General features: G+C 40.2%; 1 protein-coding gene and 1 long non-coding RNA gene across 4 annotated transcripts in view; both read left to right on the forward strand.

The window, feature by feature from the left end:
* The first annotated feature begins 9,219 nt into the window (after positions 1-9,219).
* LOC306769540 lies at positions 9,220-13,465 on the forward strand. 3 transcript variants are annotated; one of them, XR_013771692.1, is made up of 5 exons: positions 9,220-9,283; positions 12,620-12,660; positions 12,855-12,916; positions 13,153-13,193; positions 13,263-13,465. It is a non-coding gene; the product is annotated as an uncharacterized lncRNA (long non-coding RNA). The 3 variants fall into 3 exon arrangements; XR_013771693.1 differs by having other exon boundaries at positions 13,389-13,465; XR_013771691.1 differs by having other exon boundaries at positions 13,153-13,465.
* A 735-nt stretch (positions 13,466-14,200) lies between these two features.
* Positions 14,201-25,610, forward strand: part of rnf175 (ring finger protein 175) — a 13,219-nt gene continuing 1,809 nt past the window's right edge. The window contains exons 1-8 of the mRNA XM_079257541.1: positions 14,201-14,270; positions 14,551-14,588; positions 15,885-16,026; positions 17,619-17,773; positions 21,187-21,294; positions 24,121-24,241; positions 24,352-24,485; positions 24,603-24,704. Coding sequence (XP_079113667.1) covers positions 14,250-14,270; positions 14,551-14,588; positions 15,885-16,026; positions 17,619-17,773; positions 21,187-21,294; positions 24,121-24,241; positions 24,352-24,485; positions 24,603-24,704 — 821 coding nt within the window. The 5' untranslated portion in view covers positions 14,201-14,249. The remainder of the gene's footprint in view (positions 14,271-14,550; positions 14,589-15,884; positions 16,027-17,618; positions 17,774-21,186; positions 21,295-24,120; positions 24,242-24,351; positions 24,486-24,602; positions 24,705-25,610) is intronic.

Genomic DNA, 25,610 nt, shown 5'->3' on the forward strand with positions numbered 1-25,610 from the left:
ATATAAACATGATGTTCCCATGCAGCCATGATGTTTCCATGGAGATATGTTTTTCATGTTGACATGATGTTTCCATATAAACATGATGTTTCCATGCAGACGTGATGTTTCCATATAAACATGATGTTTCCATGCAGACGTGATGTTTCCATGCAAACATGATGTTTGCATGTAAACATGATGTTTCCATGCAGACGTGATGTTTCCATGTAAACATGATGTTTCCATGCAGACGTGATGTTTCCATGCAAACATGTTTCCATGTAAACATGATGTTTCCATGCAGATGTGATGTTTCCATGTAAACACGATGTTTCCATACAGACGTGATGTTTCCATGCAAACATGATGTTTCCATGTAAACATGATGTTTCCATGCAGATGTGATGTTTCCATGTAAACACGATGTTTCCATACAGACGTGATGTTTCCATGCAAACATGATGTTTCCATGTAAACACGATGTTTCCATGCAGACGTGATGATAGAAAATGATGTAAAATGAAAGTATGAATAGATAAAGCAGCATAAAGAGCAACCAGAAGTTTGTAGAAATAACACACAGATCAGCAGTGACCAAGCCTTTTCTCATCTGCACTTTGCACACTGATTGGTGGAAAATCTGACAGGAAGTGTCTTCATCACCATGGCCAGGTGAAAATCGACCAACATGGTGGTGAAAATGTGATTAATAATTATGTTATGGTGGATCCTTGTGGATAGTGTCTGAATAAACACTACTGGACTGTGTCTGGACTGTAAACCTCCTGGATGGATAGAAACGCTGGAAAACCTCCGTAGATCAGTCAGATGTTCAACACAGCTTTCCCCAGATCAGCTGTTTCTGAGACCAGCTTGTTTATTTTAGAAGGCGTCACTAAAACATCCACGAAAACGACTTTTTAGAAAATCTTTAATGAGATTTTTTGTCTTAATCAGTTTAGTCAGATTTCAGTCATCTTAAATATCTCTTGTTCAGATTTAATAAGAAAATATAAGTCGCTTTAAAATCATTATTGCAAACGAGGAACGTTTTTCCCTTCGTCCTTTTTCTGGATTTTTCCTTTTCTTCATTTGTCTCCATCCAACACTTTTCTGCTCCCGTGTGTGTAAAACATGAACTGAATCTTCTTGTGAATAATTTATAGATGGGTGTGTGTGTGTGTGTGTGTGTGTGTGTGTGTTAGGGTTAGGGGGGGATTATGGATCCGAGTTCCCGGTGAACGTAATCCTGTTTCAACCCCCTCCTCTGAATGTACAGCGCCTCTACTGACATGAAAGCAGCCACACCAGCTTATCACACACACACACACACACACACACACACACACACACACACACACACACACACTTCATTCAAGGATTCTATGCTGTGTGATGCTGCAAAGGATTATGGGTCTGTGTGTGTGTGTGTGTCTGTGTGTGTCTGTGTGTGTGTGTGTGTGTGTGTGTGTGTGTCTGTGTGTGTGTGTGTGTGTGTGTGTTTGTGTGTGTCTGTCTGTGTGTGTGTGGTGACTGTCTGTGACCATCGCAGGACCAGAGACAATCAAAGCCTTTTTGCTTTTGGTGTCCCAAAGAAGAAATTCACGGGTTTTAATCACGTCACCAGTCGACTGTTTACACAGTGTGTGTGTGTGTGTGTGTGTGTGTGTGTGTGTGTGTGTCTGTGTGTGTGTGTGATGTCCACACATCTGCACACACTGAACTTATAAAACCGAGTTTCATCTTGTATAAATCCTGCTTTTATTTAAGCATTTCAGCAGAAAACATCTGTTTGCTTCATCTTTCTGTCCGAGCTCCTGAACGCACCACGAGCCCCGCCCACCTACCTGCAGGATTACTGGCTCATCCAGGGACCTCCAGTTTAACTAAGTTCTACTTTTACTGGGTTGTATCACCATGGCAACCGATGCTGGAAAGCAAACTGGTTCCATGGCCGGTTCGGTGCTGACAGAGACGAACACCGGAGGTGAAAGCGTCGCCTGCTGACCAGTCCGTTCTCAGGAAATGAAAATATAAAAAGATTTCCTGCAGTTTGTTCAGGATCAAACTCAAGATCATAATCATCTCATAAAACGATCTGAACATGAATTAAACATCGCAGATCCTCCTGATTAACCAGAAAGCTAACATGAGATGTTTTTTGTTTTCTTGCTTTTGCACCAGCAGCTCCGCAGCGACATTAAAAAGCCACAGCTTAAGGTGCATTCAAACGAAGACAATAAATAATCTATGATTATAAAAAACATGAAAAGTGTCACACGGTGAAGAAGCTGAAACAGGAAGCAGAGAACCGTTGTGGTGTGTAAAGCAGGTCATTACCTGCTCACGAGGCTTTTCATGTTTTATCTTAATTTAATGTATTTTTATAAGAATTTGTGAAATTTCTTTGTTTCACCGAAACCCGGCAGGAAGATCTGAGCTTGTTCTTGAGGAAAAGGGCAGTCCAGATGGTGAGGGTCGTCGTTAGCGACCCCAACATTTACCTGACACCCTCCGTCAGACATGTTATACTTCCTCCTGTGTTCCTTCAGCCACATGATGATGATGTTTTATTATCAAATCAAAGATATTTTATTCAAGTTCAAGCCAGCTCCTCCAAGTTTGACATACAGACATGTAACATTAATGACAACAGAAGAATACAGAACCAAGCTTAAGCTTATAAGTATAACTTATTAAATGATTAATCTTCTAATGAATGAGCTTGGCTGCAAATGAATGACTTTTTAACTGGGATCAATAAAGTTTTCTGAATCGGGATCTGAATGTAAACGCAGCAGAAACAAATGAATGACTTTTTAACTGGGATCAATAAAGTTTTCTGAATCGGGATCTGAATGTAAACGCAGCAGAAACAAATGAATGAAACTGATCAGCTTATTATTCTGCTCGTTCTGCCGTCTTTCCTTCCTGCAGAAACTCTCTGATTGTTTTCCTTTCAGGAATGTGTGACTGTGATTGGTCATCTGCGGGAAGCTCCGCCCCTTTCACATGGTTTCCACCCAGACACACCTGGTTGACCAACCGGGTCAATAAACTAAAATAAGCCTCTTAACAAGAGTCCATCAAAGAAAACCTGAAGATGTTCAGGACCTGGATGCCCTGGTGTCTGATCTCATGGATCTTAAAGGTTCTGCAAGGTCCTGTAGGAGTACCTGCAGCAGTCCTGCTGTTGCCATGGGCGTTGCCATGGAAATAAGCTTCTAAAGGTCAAACATAAAACAATCCTGCGTGTTATTTTTAACTTCTATCGAGCCTGGACCAAACACATCCCCACGCTCGACAACAACATAGCAACCACACAACAGATGGTGTTGTGTGGTTGCTATGTTGCCCCCCAAACACACACACTCACACACACACACTTTTCCCCGCTGATAAGAACCATAAAAGCACCGTCAGACAATCAGCACTGAAGTGTAAACACATGCAGCAGGTTCATGTTGCAGGAGCAAACAGACAAGCCACAAGCTGCGTCTCCAACCAGCATGCTCACTGGTGGAAGGTGAGGGTGTCAGGATCGGGTATAAAAGGAGCCAATCATTGCTCACCATTTTGTACCAAACTCCACCAGAGATTCATCAAAACGTTTAAACCAGAATCATTTTCAGTGGCAGATAACAAAGAAGTTTCTTCTTTCAGCATCTGTACAGTGAAAAATTACAAAAATATTTAAATAGTTGGAAAAAATCTTAGTTTGTAAGGGCCAAATTGGATGGTTGTGACCTTTGAGACTAATACAACAGTGGATTGGAAACTTTTTTACACTTATCTGTCTATTTATTAACCTTTTAGCCCAGTGAGACAGACACGATACATACAGTTTCTACTACATTTTGCAGCACTTTACAGTAAAAACCTGTTAAATATACAATCTAAATGTTTTCTGACCCTTAGTGGACACCAAAAAACAGAAAATGCCACTAAGATTTTGTGTCGTGTATAAAAGCCTAGTATTGTTGATACTGATACTTTTCTATCGGGTTTAGTAAAATCAACACATTAATAGATATGTACAGTATATGTGGAAGTAATGTGTTCATGCATTAACACATAAGAACTGAATTTAGCATCATTTCAGCAAGATAAACTGTTTTTAGTTTGATGTGTCTCCATTTCAGCTCCACATTCAGTGGAAGGCTCAGAATAAGATACACTACAGAACTTCTGTCATTTTTCCTTCACATCCCCTATCAAAGATAATTAGACATCCATCTCGCATCCTACCTGACCTGACCATCAAAACAGGTCATAAACGCATATTTTAAAAGTCAAAAAGTTTCAGAGTGGGCCTATAAGGCCGTTCTGGAGACAAAAAGGGGGTCTAGCCCAGAAAGAAGTCCCTAATAAAGCATCCAGTGAGTGTTGGATTACATCAAAGGGAAAAATATTCCTGGAAAAGCCTCAAAATCTGTCAACAGTTGACCAGGATTCTTCTGAAAAACTAAAACTATTGGTACAACCATGTTCGGCTCCATCAAGAAGTCTCATTAAAAAGCAGTTAAACAAGAAAATATTACAATTATTTATGCTTTTTTTTTTTTTTTTTATTTATCTATTTATTTATATAAATTTATTCAAATAATTTAATTTTTAATTTATGCAGATTTTTTTTTTTTTTTTTTTTTTTTTACTTTTAGTCAAAAAAAAAACCCAAAAACATTTAAAATACTCTATTTTTAAAAGTTTTAACTGACACAAAGTTACCTTTAAAGTGACTTGTAAATGTGGATAATGTGGTGGGGTCGTCCTGAGTGGGAGCGATTCATCGTTAAACGAATAAATGTCGGATTTTCTGACTGTTCGGCGTTAAAGAGTGAAAGTGTGAGCTCTTTCCTCTGCTGCACGCTGCAACAGATTAGTTTTCAATTTCAGAAATCGGCTTAAAATCCACTTAGCTCTGCAGGAAATAACAAAAGCTCAATATGTTGGTGATTGAAAGGAGGGCAGCTCAGCGATCTGGGAGGCGACCTTGGTCCTGGTCGTGCTGCAGGTGGGTGTTCAGGCTGCTAACCTGCTTCTGGGAGTCTGAATCCAGTCTGACGTCACAGAGGAAAACACCGATCCGTCTCCGTCTGGGTCCCCGAGGGAAACTTCTGCTGGTTTAGTCAGTGGAGACGCTCTGCAGTGAAATCTGCAGCTTCACTTTTACACCCTTCTGTTGAGCCCTATTTGTCTGTTTTATTGTTTTCTCTCTTATTTTCTTCTGCATATTAGTTTCCCCACAAACCACTGAAGCCATTTAGCTGCTAAACCAACTGGGAACCTCCCAGTACCAGACTGGACCCTTTTTTCTCCTACAGAACTGCTTTCATTCTGGCTGGTTTGACCCAGCGAGGTGCAGGAAACATCCCTCGGAGGAAATGACATGAAGCATCACACAGACGATGCAGATTTGCTTGTCAGAGCAGAAGATGCTGCAAATTATGGAATCGATCTGATACCAAGTCAGTCCTGATCAAGTATCATCGATACCAATACTTTTTGCTTGAAATTTCACAGTCGTTTGATGGTTTATCCTTTAGTTTTTGATCATGATTAGGATCATAATGAAACATTAGAAGATTTTTAAATGAAATAAATTTTTATTTAAGCTTTTGTTTGTAAACAGTAGAACCCTGTAGTACCTGGTCTAATGTTTTGAGGTAAATTTGCAGTGACTTTGGTTAAATAAATGTGTAAATAAACCTGCCTGAGCATCTCTACCAGCTGGTTCGGGTGTGTTTGTGTTTGTTATAACACTACTGTTGTTACATTATTATTAACTTCTTCTTTTCATCTCAACCATTTGCTAAAAAAAACACATTTATTCTGTTTATTTTTGTCCAAAACAAACAGAAAAACAAACAGAAACATTTTTCTCTGGTCTTTTTGTTCGTGTGAATGTTAGAGTTAAAACAATATCGACGACGTCTTCCTCCCTGGCGAGCACGATGGACGCCTGTCTGTTGTTTTAGCACGTACAAACTGCGTCTGAGCCTCCCAGAAAGATGGAAAACATAGAGTCAGCTTCTGATCGCGGAGTTTTACTCGACACATTTTATTCTCGGAAATGAACAAACATAAAACACGAAGACTTGGCCAAATGAAATGTAGGAATTTGGATGAAAATCTGGGAGTTTTAAGACTTAAGTTCTGAATTAGAGACTTTTTCAGACCATTCTGGAGGATCTGGAGGTTCTCCCATCATTCCTCGGAGCTCACCTCCTCTTCCTCTTCCTCCTCCTCCTCCTCCTCCTCCTCCTCCTCCTCCATCCTGCGGGAACATTTTATACAAACTGTTTTCTTCTTGTTGATATTTGTCCTTGTGTTTTCTCTCTGGTGGTTTGGGATCATCATCTCTCATTCTGACCTCTTTCTCGATTTGCTTCTATTTCTAGTTATTATTATTTACATTTTGCCTTCATTATTTTTCCCGTCGTCTTATTTTGCATGTCTGTAGCTGCTTCCTGCACATCTGCATGCAGTTTTTATTCCTCACTGTGTTGTTTATGTCTTTATCGTCATTTTGCATAACAGTTTTGTTGCCATTTTCCATCATTTTGTCTCTAAATTAGCTTGTTTTGCATCTTCTATCATCACTTTGCACAAAGTTTTCAGCTGTTTTGCATGTAATCGCGCTCATTTTTAGATTTTTGCAGGTAACTTTTCTTCTTTTGTCACTTTATCTTCATGAAGTTGGTTTTATTTGTCTCTATTTTTCTCTACTTCATGTAAATTTGTGTCTTCACGGTAGTTTAGCATCATTCAAGGTCATTTTTAATGACTTTTTGAGGGTTTTTATATTTGTTTTGTGTCTTATTCTCAGTGATTATTCTTGCTGTGACTTGATGGACCCTTTAATTGTTTATTTACATTAAATTTATAGTAATTTCTTGTTATTTTTCTTGCTACGTGTGTTTGTGTATCTTTCTAATGGTTTTGTTTCTCTGGTTTTTGTCTCTTTTTGTGTTTATGTTCATGTTTTTTCTCTTCTAGGCATCTGAGCGACTTCCAGGAGATATTTTACCGTCAGGCATCATCTCACACAGCAGCTTGAGGATTCATCCTCCATGTCCGTACAGTGAAAAACGTGTGTGTGTGTGTGTGTGTGTTACAGTATGTAGCTGTGAAGATGTGACTGATCAGCTCAGTTTCTCTTCACAGAGGTGACGTACCTCCTGTTACTGCTAGCCCTCAGGATGCTAACGTGTTCATACAGGCCTGACAACACACCCACCCATACACACACACACACGCACACACACACACACACACACACACACACACATATAAGACTTGTTTTTGCTTTAAAGTGGGGGTGGATCAATTCCAGCCTGTACATTCATTCAACCTCTCCATCCTCCATCCCTCCACTCCCTCATCCCTCTCTCCCAGGAAAGCACAGCATGCTACAGCTGCTGCTGTCATCATCAAACATTCCTCCATCTGTCCATCACTCATCCACCCATCTGTCTGTCCATCCATCCATCCCTCCATCTCATCCCAGTAAATAAAGCCAGGACTCACCATGTTCTCCAGTCCATCAGTGTAACGTCTGTTTTCCAGCCTGAAGCCATCGCGTCATGATATCGTCCTGTTTGCTGCCTCTCCTCTCTTGTGTGTGTGTGTATGTGTGTGTGTGTGTGTGTGTGTGTAGGAGGGGGAGGATATCATCGTCACGGCAACACCAGCATCTTGCAGCAGTAGCAACACCATGAGGAGTGGGGACGGAGAAGGAGGGGGGAAGAGGATCATACATCAAATCCTCACGCAACCAATCAGAGGAAAGATAGGAGGAAAAGCAGAAAGCTGATTGGTTGGTGTGTCTGTCAGCTGTGAGGTGGTGTGGGAATTTGACACACACTCTCTGTCTGTCTCTCTTCTCTGCATTTACATCAGTGCCTCTCTGTTTTATCTAACTGTTGACGAAGCGCTCATGAAATGAAGTAACATGTTGATAAAACAGAAGATAAGATAATTTTCTGCAACATCACATTTAAAGACGAACGCGGCTTCACCAGTATGAGACAAACTGGATCTAAATATTGTGGAACAGTCAGAAAAATGTTCCTCAGACTGTGAAGATCCTATTATCTACAGTGTTTAATGTTTCCCTGTATGTATGTGACCAGACTGGATGCTGGTGATATTCTGCATTGAAAGCCGACATGATTCCCAACTGGAAACCAGTGCATGGACTCAGGAAGATTCCAGAAACCACTGCGAAACCAGTTCTGCCTGAAATCCGAACATGCAGGTGAAAGCTCCATCATATGTGAAGAGGATCCAGAAACACGTCGTCTTCTTTAGATCAAAGCTCATTTAAAATGTTGAGGCAACATGGAAAACATCTGAAAAATGTCCTTTTTTAAAAGCAAAAATCCACCATCTGCTCCCATCCAGAGTCTTCCAGGGAAGACTTTGCAGATTTCAGCAGGACCATGCTGAACCACATCCTGCATCCATCACAGCAGCATGGTGGAACCATATACTGTATATAGAAAGATGGATGGAGCCTCTGTGACGTCACCCGTAGGTTTCTGAAGAGCTGAATTGAAGCTCGGTGGGTGGTTCCTACCATCACCATCTTGGCAGGGGCATGCGCGTCGTCTCGCCCGGAAAATACAAATATGGGCAATGGGGTGGAGTTGAGAGGGGGGCTGTGAGCGTCATGGTGGATGATTGACATCGAGCGAACTCCGAGCTTTCTGTAGCTAAAAGCTAACCGAGCTAACTTGGGGATAACAGGAGATAACCAGCTAGCGGGCTAAAGCTAAGTCACGTTGTGAACCGGCTAAAAACCGCGGTTGTTCTACGTTCTTCTTACTTGAAGCGGGAGATTGGTACCTGTCAATCAAAAGGAAACTGAAACTGAGAGCATACCAACTAACCAAGCTTTATTATTATTTCATATCTAATATTATCAAATATACTACTTCATGAACAATTATTCCAAATCACCTTTTTTGGACTGCTGATTGGCACAACATTTTAATAATTGATTAATTCTATTTTATTCTTTGCATATATTATATTATATTATATTATATTATATTATATTATATTATATTATATTATATTATATTATATTATATTATTAGTTTTTCATTATTAGCCTTATAATTGTAAAATTGAGCCATTTTGTACAGTAGTTGAGGTTGCAGTTCCACCTCCTGTCCGCTGCGTGTCGCTACAGCGCTTTCATCCGCCTCCATGGCACATTTAAAAAGAAGCGAGCGAGCTCTCAGACCATTTACTCTGCTGGGATGGAGGAGAATAGACTTACAGAGCGATGAAGGTAAATATGACTTAAACTTTCAATATCGTCTCAAAATGTGACATTGTATTGATTAAATATGTTGTCTTCCTTTGTTTTACGTGGTTTCAGACATGAAGCGATGCGTAACTTTAACGGATGGAGTTAGATTGTACGAGTGTTGGGTTGGAAACTTCACCACGTTGTGTCGTTTAAGCTGAAAAAAGTCCATTAAAAAACTCACCTGGTTTTTCTAACTTAACTAAAACCTAAAGTTACAGAAAACCTGCGGAATCTCCACATAGTTTTGGTGATTTTTATGTAGATTTTCTTTTGTAAGCTTATTAAAGTGACTGAAAGCTTTTTTTAATGGTTATTTCTGCAGTTCAGTGATGGACTTTATCTGAAACAAAATGCTTAAATCTGACACGAAATGCTGAAAACGTGATTTAAACATCATGAATGCAACAGTTACAGAAGTTGGACACGTGGTGGAAGTGTTGGATTTTGGTGACCTTTTCTTATCTTTTTGTGTCTCGGTTGAAAAACTGAGGGAAAAAAATTATTTTCGGCAACAAAACAGGCGTGAAGAGATTGAAGTCCAGATGAATGGTAGAAATGAGAGGTCTTATTGGGGGAAAACCAGCTTAGACTGGGAAAGTATCATGAGCAGTCTCTTTTAACTCAGCAGAAGAAATGAAAGCATGTCAGGTCTGGCTGATGGAGCGCCCTCTGGTGGATAATAAGGACAACTACATGTCCACTGTGACTCATACGATTGCTTTACATTTAGAAAATAATTGTGCGGTTTTGGTTTTTGCATGAAGATGAAACGTTTTAAGTGTACGACACCTTGGACACTAAATGTTTGATAATTTACAGAAAACTTTAATATTTTCCAGCAAGAAGATTCGAGTGAATTGAATTTAGAGCGTTTTAATGTCAGTAATTTATTCAGATTCAGCAACAATTAATACGTATTTCAACAACGTCAGACTTGCAGAATTTTACTTTGGGTTTAAAATGAACCAGATCACCTGGATGGTTAATTTACTGCATTTAAAAATTATATTTTAATTATTTTTGCAGGTCTTAAGCAGCCAAGAACTTTAAACTTGTAGTTTTCAGTTCTCAATGATTTATTTAGCATCATTTAGTTCTGTTTAATGCTAACTTGGAGTTTTTTAGTAGTTTTTATGTTTGTAAGTACCTTTTATTACATATTATAGATATTATTATGCTATTATATATTATAGATATTATATATATCTAATAATTATTTTTGCAGGTCTTAAGCAGTTTTTGTTTGTAAGCACTTAGATATTATTATAGTACTATTAATATATTATTGACATTATATAATTTGCATGTCTTAAGCAGCCAAGAACTCCTTTAAACTGGAGTTTATTTGTAGTTTTTATGTTTGGAAGCACTTTTCCTGCAATTAATCATACTTATTTTTAGGTTTTTGAAGTTAACTTTTCTTCATTTGTCACTTTAAAGTTGGTTTTATTTATCTCCATTTTTCTCCACATCGTGTAAATGTGTCTCCACAGTTGTTTTGCACCGTTCAAGGTCATTTCGATGGTTTTTATAGTTGCTTTAAGTCATTTAGAGCATTAAATGGACTGAACACAACAGTCAATAAAATAAATTCACATCTGAACATTAAGAGTTAAAATTTGTAAATCTTCCAACAAGCAAGTCGTCTTCAGGTTTATTTCTATTCATCCATTACAGAAAAGGAAAAATCCACAATAATCATCTAAGTAACACTGGAAAAATGTGATAAATTAAAATTTGATTAAACTGTAATGAAATAAATTGTTGCTGTTGAATTGAAAATAAAGAGTCAGCACTTTTCTGGTGTATGGGGCTGAAATACCTGCCGGCAGGTGCAGAAGTCTGATGGAGACCAACAGGAAACACCTGAAAATATTTCCATTAAACCACAATTAAAAAGCAAAACCATGATTTTTATTTTCTCAGTTGTGACTTCAGACGTTTTTAAGTCACGATGTAAAAAGTTTAATGAGGAATTTCTATGAAAATACATAAAAATGTTTACAGAATGAATTTGTCCCGACCTGCTGGTCCAGCTGTTAGCAGGCGGTGGTGATCGTGCCCACGCGCGCGCGCGCGCGCGCACACACACACACACAGAAAAGAGTTATGTTTCCCTCTGCAGGTCAAACAGGCACACTGCTGTTTTTAAAAGTGGTTTAAAAACACATTTTATTCGACATGTTGGCAAGACTGAGACACACAGCATAGTTTTTAATGTGTTACTCCTTTATTGAGCTTCTTGTACTAAAATCTATATTCTGCATAGTTTAGAGTAGTTCAGAAAGCTTGCTTTAGTAGGTTCATGCATAAAACTAAATGTTCTGTTCAAGGCCTGTTTCAGCTTCTGGCAGTTTAGACTGGTTATGTGTGTGTGCCTAAAGGTCGCTGTAACTCCCTGAGCGGGGCCGAGCTCTCCAGACCTCTCGCTGGCAACAACTGGGCATTGTCAATAAACTGGACAGAACACAGTTGATTTCTACATTTATTTCTCATCAGATTAATTCTACGACAATCTGTGTCCTTGTGTTTCTTAACTTTTATGTATCTCGTTATTTTGACAATTTTTTTTATTTTCTTACTGTTTTAACTCGCTGTTACTGTACAGCGCTTTAATCAGCTGTTTGTTGTTTTTAAAAGTGCTTTAGAAATAAATATGGTGTGTTTTAGGGCTATGATATACTTTTGTCCCGATTCGATTTCAAATATTTTTTGGGTGCTGATTCACTTTGAATTTCGATTCTCACAATTCTTCGATTATTTTTTGTAGATTTCCCCCCCCTTTTTTTTTTTTTTTTTGGTCTTTAAACTTTTTTTCTTGATTTCTATCGTGGAAAGACAACACAGCAGCCGGACCATCATTCTGCTGCTAAAACACCCAAGAAAAAAAGTAAAAAGGCACACCAAAAAAAACAGATTTTGTAACAGATTATTTTTATTTGAAAAAAATTTTTTTAAAGAAAAAAATCGATTTTAAAATTGTGAAGCAAAAAATCCAGATTTTTAGATTTCCCCACCCCTAGTGTCTTATGGTATTTGCCCGTACACGTTTTACTTTGTGTTGGTTGTAGATTTATGATGCAAGTCCTGCATGAAACCAGATCTGCTGGTTCTGTCGACCAGCAGGAGAAACTGGTTCCATCTGCTCCTCGCTGTGATGACGCGTTTTCCTGCCATTCGTAGTTTCCACCAGAGGTCTGCCGACCAATGACGGTCCAATCCTTCCTTGGATGTCTGAGCGAGACGCAGCTGCTTGTCGCTGGTTTTATTCCTTTTATTCATTTCAGGGCTGATTTTCATCTTTTCTCTCTTCAGGCTGGACGTTTAGCGGCGCTGCGACTCATGAAGCGTTGCTGGTACGTAGCGTTGGTCCCTACTTTCCCCTGATTGGTCGCTGTGATGACGCGTTTTCCTGCCATTCGTAGTTTCCACCAGAGGTCTGCCGACCAATGACGGTCCAATCCTTCCTTGGATGTCTGAGCGAATCAGAAAGATCCAGTATGACCAGCTGGTTTTTGCGTCTTTAACTTACAGACTTTGTCTGTTTCAGGGTCTCAGGTTGATGGTTGGCACCCATTTGACGTAAATGCTGGATGAAGAGGAAACTTCCAGGTTGGTATCTTGGCCTTTAAGGTTTCGGGAAGTTCGGTGCATCTCTTAAGATGACCGCCAGCTGATTGGTCGCTGTGATGACGCGTTTTCCTGCCATTCGTAGTTTCCACCAGAGGTCTGCCGACCAGAGACGGTCCAATCCTTCCTTGGATGTCTGAGCGAATCAACTGCCTGTCATTGGTTTTATTCCTTTATTTATTCATTTCAGGGCTGATTTTCATCTTTTTTCTCTTCAGGCTGGACGTTTCTCAGTGCTGCAACAGAAGAAGCGTTGCTGGTACGTAGCGTTGGTCCCTACTTTCCCCTGATTGGTCGCTGTGATGACGCGTTTTCCTGCCATTCGTAGTTTCCACCAGAGGTCTGCCGACCAATGACGGTCCAATCCTTCCTTGGATGTCTGAGCGAGCTGCGTTTGTTGTGTTGGCATCAGCGTCTTGTTGGCGTCGTTTTGAACCAACTATTTCCCCTGCAGGTGTAGAAGAATCCGCCGCAGCGAGGACCGACGCTGATCTGAATAAATAAAATCCCCAGGCTGGAAGTGAAACTGAACTGAGTGGCTTGTCTTTTCTTCACACCCTCCTTCAACGTAAAACCTTGATGTCAGTCGGGTTTAAAATAATTTACTTATTAAAGTTCAAAGATGAAGAGTTTATGTCCTGTTGGAACAAAAAAAAAAAAAGGGTTTAAATGCTGGGGTGATTTGCTGAAATGTCATTTTCAGATCCGGATGGAAATCAAGATTTTCCAGAAGTTGGAGCTTAACCTCGTTAACAGCTGGTTTTAGTACATATGCAAGGAAAGATTTGGCTTAAATTTACATTTTTCTTCATGCTGATCCTTCATCCTGTACTTTGGGAATATTTCTGTGCATATGCATGAGATTAGGTGTCAATATTTTTTAAAATCCGAAACAAATATGTCAGAAGTTGGAGATATTTTCATGTAAAATGGTAAATATTACACATTGGAAGAGGTGTCAGCAAGGTAAATTGGTAAAAATAAGTAATTTCACAACTAAAGCTGTCTCAACATTATCTAGTATTTTGCAAAAAAAAAAATGGAATATTTAAAATTTTCACCATCTAGTTTTCTGTAAAATGAGCTTAAATGGTCACAATGTCCATTTTCTACTGAAAATACAGCAAATTAATCATTTACTAGTGTTTTTATATTTATTTGACACCCAGTCCTAAATTTTGGTTCAGAAACGTCTTCAGACTGAACCCAATAACAGTCATTCGCGTTAGAGCCGATAACCCTCGCGGGCTTCCGTACGCCGTCCTGTGGTTGCTACCAGCCGGAGACGCGGCTCTATTGGGGGGCAGAAGGCAGGATGGCGGGTGTGCATCACCAGGTGAGTGGTCTCCTGTTTAAAACGAGGCTGTTCTGTTAATAAAACATGTTAATAATAAAGGTTTGACTGATTTTAAAGGCGGCTAACATGCTAACTAGCACAGATGTGAACAGCTGTCACGTGGCACCACAGCGGCGAGTTTTCAGAAGAAACAACTTGTGTTTTTGTGTTTAGATGTCAGAAGTAGTTTATTTTCCGCAGAGAGCTGCGCTAACCTACATCTAGGTGTGCAGAGAGACCCGCAAATCTCCCAGCTGCTGCTATTTCTGTCTGATTACAGGAAGACCTGCTGAAGATGACACACAGAGACAGCTGGAAGTGAGTTCCCACCTTCCTCATCCTCACTGGTGTTATACCTCATTACACCATGAAAACACTGGTTTATACCTCATTACACCATGAAAACACTGGTTTATACCTCATCACACCATGAAGACACTGGTTTATACCTCATCACACCATGAAGACACTGGTTTATACCTCATTACACCATGAAAACACTGGTTTATACCTCATTACACCATGAAAACACTGGTTTATACCTCATTACACCATGAAAACACTGGTTTATACCTCATCACACCATGAAGACACTGGTTTATACCTCATTACACCATGAAAACACTGGTTTATACCTCATTACACCATGAAAACACTGGTTTATACCTCATCACACCATGAAGACACTGGTGTTATACCTCATTACACCATGAAAACACTGGTTTATACCTCATCACACCATGAAAACACTGGTTTATACCTCATTACACCATGAAGACACTGGTGTTATACCTCATTACACCATGAAAACACTGGTTTATACCTCATCACACCATGAAGACACTGGTTTATACCTCATTACACCATGAAAACACTGGTTTATACCTCATTACACCATGAAAACACTGGTTTATACCTCATCACACCATGAAGACACTGGTTTATACCTCATTACACCATGAAAACACTGGTTTATACCTCATCACACCATGAAGACACTGGTTTATACCTCATTACACCATGAAAACACTGGTTTATACCTCATCACACCATGAAGACACTGGTTTATACCTCATTACACCATGAAGACACTGGTTTATACCTCATCACACCATGAAGACACTGGTGTTATACCTCATTACACCATGAAAACACTGGTTTATACCTCATCACACCATGAAGACACTGGTGTTATACCTCATTACACCATGAAAACACTGGTTTATACCTCATTACACCATGAAGACACTGGTTTATACCTCATTACACCATGAAAACACTGGTTTATACCTCATCACACCATGAAGACACTGGTTTATACCTCATTACACCATGAAAACACTGGTTTATACCTCATTACACCATGAAGACACTGGTTTATACCTCATTACACCATGAAAACACTGGTTTATACCTCATCACACCATGAAGACACTGGTTTATACCTCATTACACCATGAAAACACTGGTTTATACCTCATCACACCATAAAAACACTGGTGTTATACCATATCACACCATAAAAACACTGATTTATACCATATCACACCATGAAAACACAGATTTATACCATATCACACCATGAAAACACTGGTTTCCCTCCTCTTGTTTCAGGGTGCAGCATGAGCATCTGCACGTGAAGCACAGAGGACACGAGGCCATGCATGCGGAGATGGTGCTGATCCTCATCGCCACGCTGGTGGTGGCCCAGATCGTCCTGGTCCAGTGGAAGCAGCGGCACCACCGCTCCTACAATGTGAGCAAACAGAATCTTATGCAGCCAGCTGTTCCTCACATCATCTCACATCTGGGTGGGGGGCGAGGTGCTGGAATGTCCATTGGGGGGTTTCTAAGTGCATTTTAATGTGTTTTGTTTGTTGTTATGGTTTCCTGTGTGCTACTTGTCGCCCCTGCTGTGGTTGAACCTTTGCACAGGATGTGACAACTCTGAGCTGCAACCAGAAGATTTTCCTCCCGTTTCTGTAAACTGTGATGCAGCTAAAGCCACGTATCGAAGCTGCTGTCGGGTCTGTCATTGCTTCAATCGCTGGGTTTGCTTTAAAAAGCCCACTTAGGGCTGATAAGGATGGAATAAACACACCTACAGTTGTGCCCTTATTTATTCATACCCTTTGATTAAAGAAAAAGCTGAATTTACAACAATCACTCTGGAGAATCAAACAATCAAACAATCAAACAACAAACAACAATCAAACTGGAGAATTAAAAAAGGAACAATAACTAAAAATTTGCAAAAATATAATTTAGTAATATAAGACACTTTTTTTTCATTTAATTGAGTTGAAGAAAGAAAAAAAACCCAAAAACAAATGTGTCCTGGACAAATTAGAGCTGTTTTCTGTTGAGCAGTGGGACAAAATACCTGTCAACAGGTGCAGAAGTCTGACTGAGAGGAACAGAAAACACCTGACTGGAGCGGAAACATTAAAGGATTGTTCAACTAAATATTACTTTATGACTGATGTAATATGTAATAAATTATCTTATTTGTTTGCTTTTTAAAAAAATTTTTCTATTGAACCAGAATTAGAAAATAATGTCATGATTTTCATCAAATTTTTATTTATTATTACTTTAGTCAGTTTCAGCTTATTTTACAGGCAGCTGTTTTTATTTCCTTCTTTAATGAAAGGGTATGAATAAATATGAGCACGACTGTAAATGTGGGTTACAACCCCAGAAACGAGCTAAGATCCCTCTGAATCAGGGGTGCCAGACTCCGGTACCTTGCAGGGTTTTGTTGTTTCCCTCCTCCAACTCAGCTGATTCACATCAAATGGATCCAGCAGCTTCTTGTCAGCATGTTCATGAGTTTCAGTCAGGTGCGTTGGAGCATGGAGATGACAAAAACCTGCAGGATACCCGCCCTCGGACTGGAGGTTGGCACCTATGCTGTAAATGTTCTCAGAGTCGTTTCACTCCCACGCGGTGAAGATAAACACAACATATGTGTTGTTGTCCAGCGTGGAGATCCTGGTGATGCGGGGATCCCACCCTTCATGTGGAAGATCGGCGCTGAAATACCAAAACATGCAGAGAAAATCCAGGTTAAATGGGGTTTTTTTTAGACCTGCACACCCGTCCGTTGTTACGGCAACCAGTCCAGAAGTTTTGCTGTGTTGTTTTTTCCTTTTTTACTGTAAACAAAAACCCATAAAGACGAGTAAAGCGGTGAATGGAGGGACGGCTCGAGTCCAGCTGTTGGCGAATTTGGGATTGTCCTAACTGGTTCTGGTTGGTTTAACTGGACCCGTACAGGACGAACTGAGGCCATGTGTCTCTGTTTTAACGTCCTTACATCTTCACCCTCCCCTCTGTCTCCTCCAGCTGGTCACTCTGGTCCAGATGTGGGTGGTTCCTCTGTACTTCACCATCAAGCTGTACTGGTGGAGGTTTCTGTCCATGTGGGGGATGTTCTCCGTCGTCACCAGCTACGTCATCTTCAGAGCCACCCGCAAGCCGCTGTCCTGCAGGACGCCCAGGTAACGGCAGCCACACCTGGACCTGGAGATGCCCAGTCTGAATTCACTCGGGCTAAAACTAACCATTATTTTAATAGTCGACTCATCTGTAAAATATTTTTCCGATCAGTCACGATTATTTCTGTCACGCCCGCCATCTGTGCTTCCAGTCGATGCAGATTTTATCTTTTTTTTTTTTTTTTTTTACAAGCTCCAGTATGTTTTACCCCACTCTCTTCATTTGTACCGTATGATTATCACCCAGATTTCCAGTCAATCACAACATAATGTCTTTTGGTAAAATGACTCCTGAACCATGGAGAAAGGACTGAATCCAAAAAAAGGATAAAATCCAGGTCCAGTAGATTGAATAAAAAGCCTTTATTTATGATGGGCAAGAATCATAAAAATACACCAACGCGTATGGGCTTATGCCTTCCTCAGGGTGTATAGTTGTTGCTTATGCTAATGCAAACCCTTCCATGAGCACCACTGGTTTGAGGGATACCTGCAGCGCTCCTACCTACAACTCCTGAACCAGTTGAATGTCAACAAATAACTACCAATTTATTTTGAAACAAACAAACGTATTTATAATGTCACATCCAAATGACTGGATTTGCAAATTCGGGAAAATAACAATCCGGAAAGGTTTCGGCAAAGACCCTTAAAAAAAACAGGAATTCTGGGCCAAAATGGGATACTTGGCAGGTATGACAGAATTACGTAACTACTAGGGCTGTGACGACATGCTTTTGTCCCGATTCGATTCCGATTTTTTTGGGTGCCGATTCGATTTAAATTGAGATTCTCAAAATTCTTTGATATTGCTGATTTTCATAGATTAAACCCCCAAAAAATGTATAAAACCTTTTTCTGCTAGTAATTTTTCTTGATTTCAGTTAGGAGAAAACAACACAGTAGCCAGACCATCATTCTGCTACTATAATGCCCAAGAAGACAAGTAAAAAGATCAATAAAACCAATAAAAATGACAAAAATCTATCGAAGAAGAATTTTATTTCATTGAAAAAATTTTTTTTTTGAAATTGTGAAACAAAAATCCCGATTTTTGATTTTTCGATTCGATTTTCCCACTCCTATTAACTACCCGGTAATACTAACTTACCCATTTATATACCCATCCAACCAACTCTCTTCACATGCATGACTGTCGTGCTGCCGTGGTGTGTTAACTCTGCGTGGCAGACGACACATTTCACCTTTCTGGACAGGTTGTTTAGCTGGAAAAACTCCCAAACTTTAGAAGCAGGAGGTCTGAAAAGCTGTTTTCACTCGACTGTTGCGCCGCCATCGGTCTTGAGTTGTTCTTCGTTGGTTAAGAAAATGACGATGCTGTCCCCTGTACTTCCAGTGGGGCTTTGAGTTGTTTACTTGATGTTTACAGTTCTTATACTGTCTGAAGAGCCGTGGCGTTAAGTTGCCCGGTGTTTTATCAGCAGAGCCGTTACGGGCGTTTATAACACGAGACATTGACTATCAAATTTCACGTCAATGAATTTTTATTGTTGACGCATCGTTGCAGCTCTAGAATTCACCATCTTTCCTTCCTGCTTCCACTGCTGCCGCTTTGCTTTCACTCTGTTGACGATTAAATGGATCAATAGATAAATTATTACTCATAGAAAGCTGGATTTTTATTGATCGGTCTTGATACAGACTCCAGGTCTTCATGTTGTCCTCCGTTCTCGTCTTCCTGCACATCCCTCAAAGTTTTTGTAGATTTTCTGTGTTGCTTGTCGTGTTTTTTTCCTTTTATTGATCATTTTCTGGCCGATGAGTCGTTCAAACAGGAAGACTCCGAACTGAAGGGATGAACCGGAGTTGTGTCGACGTTTAACAAACAAAATGCAAATAAAAACGTGTATCTTTAACCAGGAATGCCACAATGAGGTCGCGGAGTGGTTTTTTCAGGACAGGAAATCAGCAACGCGGTGCACAAAGACGCAGTTAAACACAGTAGAAACGACATAAAACACATGAAGCAGTCGGACCAAGCTACGTCTTATCAGTCTGTCTCCTGGGTGTAAAAAGGAGCAGCAGAAACACACATACAAGATGTTTCTCTTTTTTTGTTTTGTGCAAAAAAACAGGAAACGGTTTGATTTTTTGTTTTTACCAAAAAAATGAAATTACCATTTTATATTTAGTTTCATTGGTGGGCGGGACTACAAAGCCCGTCGGTGCAGTGCCCTTCAAAATAAAGCTTGTCCTGCCTGTCATATGTATGTATTCTAAATTAAAGCAGATCTTTTACGCACCTCCAGGAGTGTAAAATGTCAAGGATTACAGTTCATTTATCTAAATGTAGAGCTGTCACCATATTATTGATTCTAAATTAAAGCAGGTTTTGTACTCACACATAGAAGTCAAACACAGAAGTCTGTCGAGTGTGACACGGGGATTTATCTACATTTAGAGCTGCCATCTATTAACAAAACTAATATTTGAAACTTATCCCATTATCTCATAGTTTTATTGTAAGAAAATTAAACATATCGTGTCATAACACACACATCACACACACACACAAGTCTGACGAGGCACACTCGAAATAGGTATTTAAAATGACCAGCAGGTGTCGCTGTGCATTAAAGGTAATGGCCTGGAGTGACACGTGGAGGATTTCCAGCAAAGTCAACAAGTAGTGGATGTTAAATGCAGGGTCGGTTATATTTTATCCAGCATAATTTATAAGGAAATATTATATTATATTATATTATATTATATTATATTATATTATATTATATTATATTATATTATATTATATTATATACATTCCCCCGATTTCCTTGACATTGAGAAGATCACCATATTTTTATTAGAATCCGTTAAAAGGATGGGGACGGCACTTCCATTCAACACTCTTATCTTTCATGCTCAATCACCTGACGGCACGCCGTGCACACACACTCACTCACGTCCATACACACTGAGCTACCTGGACCACACACTCACTCACGTCCATACACACTGAGCTACCTGGACCACACAGTCACACACGTCCCGCAACACTATCATATTTCACCATCAAAGGTGATTTGTTGCGATAGTATGTGCTGCCGAACGAGTGCAAATAGAACAATGAAGAATGAAAGGTTCCAGATGTTCGTCCTCTTCCTCACCCCGAGAACCAGAACCACCGGGGTTTCATTGAAAAACGGAGAAGTTACTTTCTTTAGACTTTATGACCAGTTTTCATTCTTCATACGTTACCATAACTTTTCATTTCTCAAGCTTTAAAACAACAGAACTGCGGGGCAAAGTGCTGCGGGGCAAAGTGACAATAGAATAAAATCAGTACAGCAGTATTTGGGATAACCTGCAGGGTCAGGTTTGAGGATTCAGCTCCTGATAAGAAACCAGGACCTGCAGCAGGTTTTCGTCGTGCTGACCGTGTGTTTGATTCCCAGGATGGTCTATAAATGGTTCCTGCTGATCTACAAGCTGAGTTACGCCGTGGGAGTTCTGGGATACCTGGCCATCATGTTCACCATGTTCGGCTTCAACGTTTTCTTCAGGTGAGTCTGATGTCAGAACGTCCGTCTCACGCTGGAAGCCAGATTTCCACCAGACTTCATCCCAGACTTAAAAGTGCACAGGCCCCTGGGCCCAGAATGTTCCAGGGGCCCCCCTTCCCCACCGCAACATTGTGAAAAGTGGGAATGATACACTGTGAAATAGGGCTGGGCGATATGACCTTTTAGTAATATCCCGATATTTTTATGGCATGTCACGATATACGATATATATCTCGATATTTACCTCAGCCTTGAATGAATGCTTTGGTGCATACAATCACATCAGTAAGACGATTTTGTGTCTCCATTAAAACATAATTGTTCATACTGCATTAAGATATGCTGATTTTAAACATTCAAGCCAAAAGGATGAAATTGTAACGAAGCAAACTGATCAAAACCGTATTTATTGAACAGTTAAAGCAGCGGCAGAAACATGTCATTTTAAAACAAAATAAAGTGACTTTGCATGATGTAATAAATGCAACGTATGAAAATAGGTGCTCTAGGGGGGACTTTTCAAATGATGAACTATTATAAGGCTTTGCTTTATGGATACGTTTTTGAGTTGTCATGTATTTTTTTTAATCGCAGAGTTTAGCGTAGAAATCAGTCTTATAATCCAGGCAGAATGTCCTCGTATCGTCTCCAATAAACGGCTTCAGCCAGTTTTTAATTCAGGGTTTGATTCCCACTCCTTTCTGTACTTTCTAGAGACATGACGAGCTAGATAAATATGCTTGTGTCACACACAGTGGATGAGGTGAGTAAGTTACAGAGGCTGTGAATGTAATGAAATTGAATTAATTATTTTGCGTGACGTGAAAAACTTTGTAATTTACGTCCCACTCTGTAATCCAGAGCGGGATCAGTGGCGGATTTGGCTGTTCATTGTGACTGTAGGTGGAGTCGTGCAGGTGTCCTCTCTGCTCCTCTGACTGGCTGCAGCTGCAGCCAGAGCGACTGAGTGCTTTAGGACGGGGAGAGACTCTCTTAACTTTACAATAACTTTACAATATGCGCTTTAAAGTCAGTCGCCAAAACACCAGGAAAGTCTCCAATAACTCCAGTAAAAGTCGCTAGATTTTGCTGCCAGATTTAGTGAGAAAGTTGCCAAGTTGGCAACAGTGGCTACACACTGCCTCTCATGACGTAGCACGTAGCTAACGAGGTGCGCTTGCTTTAACTCTCTGTGCAAAGCGGTGCAGAGTCGAGGAGGAGGGAGGAAACCCCGCCCACAGCTAAAAACACCTGCGTGTCAACAGGATACTCCAATATGACGAATATAGGCATTTTCTATATCGCACAGAGGACTAGCCACGATATCTCCAGTATATTCGATATATCGCCCAGCCCTACTGTGAAACAACATTTCTAACATCTTTCAGCCAGTGGTACCAGTAGCAACACACTAGACACTGTGGTCTAACTATTTGGCTTTTATGTACTGTAGTGGCACTTTGTTTTTCTTTGAAGTCAGTCTAGCAACTTTGTATTTGAAACGCGAGTAGACCAGTTCTTCTTTCTTTTAGTTTTAATAAGAACAATATAACAAAAAATGAACAGGGTTACACGGTCATAAAACTATGTTGCTTCTAATGTCTCTGTCTTCAATCTGACTAAATAGCAGCTTCCCAGTGACTTATGGTAACTTAAGAAATGTAAAATTATACATTTTAGCAAATATAAACTTTCAGGGCTCAAAATCCTTTAAAATATTTTTTAACTTTCCATTAAATTAAATTATAATATGTAAAATAATGAATTTGACTCCAACATGTACATTTAGTTTCATGTCCAAACTGCTGGTGTTTGCCCCACATGGGCCCCAAATGGATGTGGGCCCCTGGGTCTGTGCCCACAATGCCCATTGGATAATCCGGCCTTGATCTCAGGACTGAATCTTACATATTTACCTGAATTCTGCTATAAACTCATAAAGATAATAGCCAGCTGTCTGAAACAAGCTTTTCTGCGTCATGGCCGACCTGCGACAGCAGGTGGTGCTGATGTGCTGTTTGTAGCCTTTCTAAACATTCACTGGAAGACGGTGTAACCATAGACTGTATATGAAACATAGACGGAGCCTCAAAAAGGTTAAAAGTGAAGCCTAAACCTGCATTTAGTGCATAAAACTGCAGTTCCCCCTTCATCCACTAGGGGCTGCAAAACAGAGCAAATCCCCATAGACTCCAATGTTAAAAAGACCAACTTCACAACAGAAATAAACATGTTTACAGCAGAAATAAACATGTCTACAGCCTGGTACAAAAATCCATTTTTGGTTTATAGGTCAGGTTTACCGTCATGACAACTGTGGGGGGAGTGAATTTTTTCCTAACTCGCCCGTTTAAAAGTAATTTAATCTCAAACTTCAGCATTTTTAGGGGCGTGTCCTTTTGATTGACAGGTACCCGATCCCCCACTTCAAGCCAGAAGAACGTAGAACAACCGCGGTTTTTAGCCGGTTAACAACATGACTTAGCTTTAGCCCGCTTACCTCCGTTAGCTGGTTAGCTCCCGTTATCTCTTGGTTATCTCGGTTAGCTCTTAGCTGCAGAAAGCTCAGAGTTCGCTCGATGTCAATCATCCACCATGACACTCACAGCCCCCCTCTCAGCTCCACCTCTTTGCCCATATTTGTGTTTTCCGGGCGAGACGACACGCATGCCTCTGCCAAGATGGCGATGGTATGAACCACCCACCGAGCTTCAATTCAGCTCTTCAGAAACCTACGCGTGACGTCACGGAGGCTCCGTCCATCTTTTATATACAGTCTATGTGTTTAGCCAAACAAAGCCAGGTTTACCTTCTTTGTTTTTGCAGGATCAAGGCGGAGGACTCCATGGACGTTGGCGTGATCATGCTGTTCTACGGGCTTTACTACGGCGTCATGGGCAGAGACTTTGCCGAAATCTGCTCTGACTACATGGCTTCCACCATCGGGGTAAGACAGTCGTGTCTCAGCCGGGTTTAACCGCATGTGTTCACGTATGAAAACGTGCACAGGAAGCAGGAGTTGCACATTCTTATGCTAACTAGTAATTCTGTTTTCAGTACTACAACCAGGGAGGAATCCCCAGCAGGAGCCTGAACGACGACATCTGCGCCGTGTGCGGTCAGAGGATCCTCGTAGAGGTGGAGGAGGAGGGCTTCATCGAAAACACCTACCAGCTGTCCTGCGGACACATGTATCCTCGTACTGAGTCCAGCTCCAGATCGGCGTGGAGATCCTGTCAGGAAAGACGCAACGTGAAATGTTTCTGAGAAATGCCAAACTTCATATTCAGCCTTAATTTGCCACTAAGATTCCACGAGTTTTGCATCCGCGGCTGGTGCATTGTGGGTAAGAAGCAGACGTGTCCATACTGCAACGAGAAGGTCGACTTGAAGAGGATGATGAACAACCCGTATCCTTTCTACGTGGAAAAAAACCAACAACGTGACGATTTAACTGTAAACGTGGCTATTAAATCGCAAAGATCAAAAACTTTACGAACAAATCTTACACTTAGCTACGAGCTTCTAAGCTAAAAATCGTAAACCTAATGATCGGGTTATAAAAATCGTAAACCTAATGATCGGGTTATAAATTTCTCAGACTGTAAACTAAACCTATTAAGATTAACGAGGTAGGGATGTATTAAGGTCAAGTATGTTATGATGGGTTATGTGTATTTGTTGAGTAATGTGATATATAAGTTATATGGACGCCAGGAAGAATAGCTGATGCTACGCAAAAGTTAATGGGGATCTTAAAGAATCGGCTCATTAACTTATCAGTGAGACTGGTAATTTATCATATTGTTGACAATGCAACTAAACTTAATGATCAAGTCATAAAGTGAACAATAAGACTGAAACTTAATCTGATTGTCCATTTAATCACATTGTAAACTAAACAAGTGTAAACGTAATAATCATCGTAAATTAAGCAGTTAAATCGTAAACTTCCTAAACCGTTAACTATTACTTTGTAAACCTGATGTGGTTGTAAATTTCCAGGTTGTAAACTTGTCCACATGGAGCAGGTTTCGCACAAAACCAAGATATTTTCCTCTGATTTCTCCCATCGACCACATGAAAACACAGATTTCATTAAAAACCTCAGACCGAAGTGAAGACGTGTGAATTCTCCGTCTGCATGTGGACGTATATAACTAGACTTTCAGGGTTTGAAACGTCACCGTCTGCGACAGAAAATACCATAATGTCACATGTGCGACCTTTGTTTCATACAATGTTTCTTAGTTTCTCCTGCCCTGCATGTTTTAGACGTGATCCTCCTCTAAAGCACCTGAGTATGACTGCTGAAC

Source organism: Telmatherina bonti, assembly GCF_933228915.1.
Source record: "Telmatherina bonti genome assembly, chromosome: 18".
NCBI lineage: Eukaryota > Metazoa > Chordata > Actinopteri > Atheriniformes > Telmatherinidae > Telmatherina > Telmatherina bonti.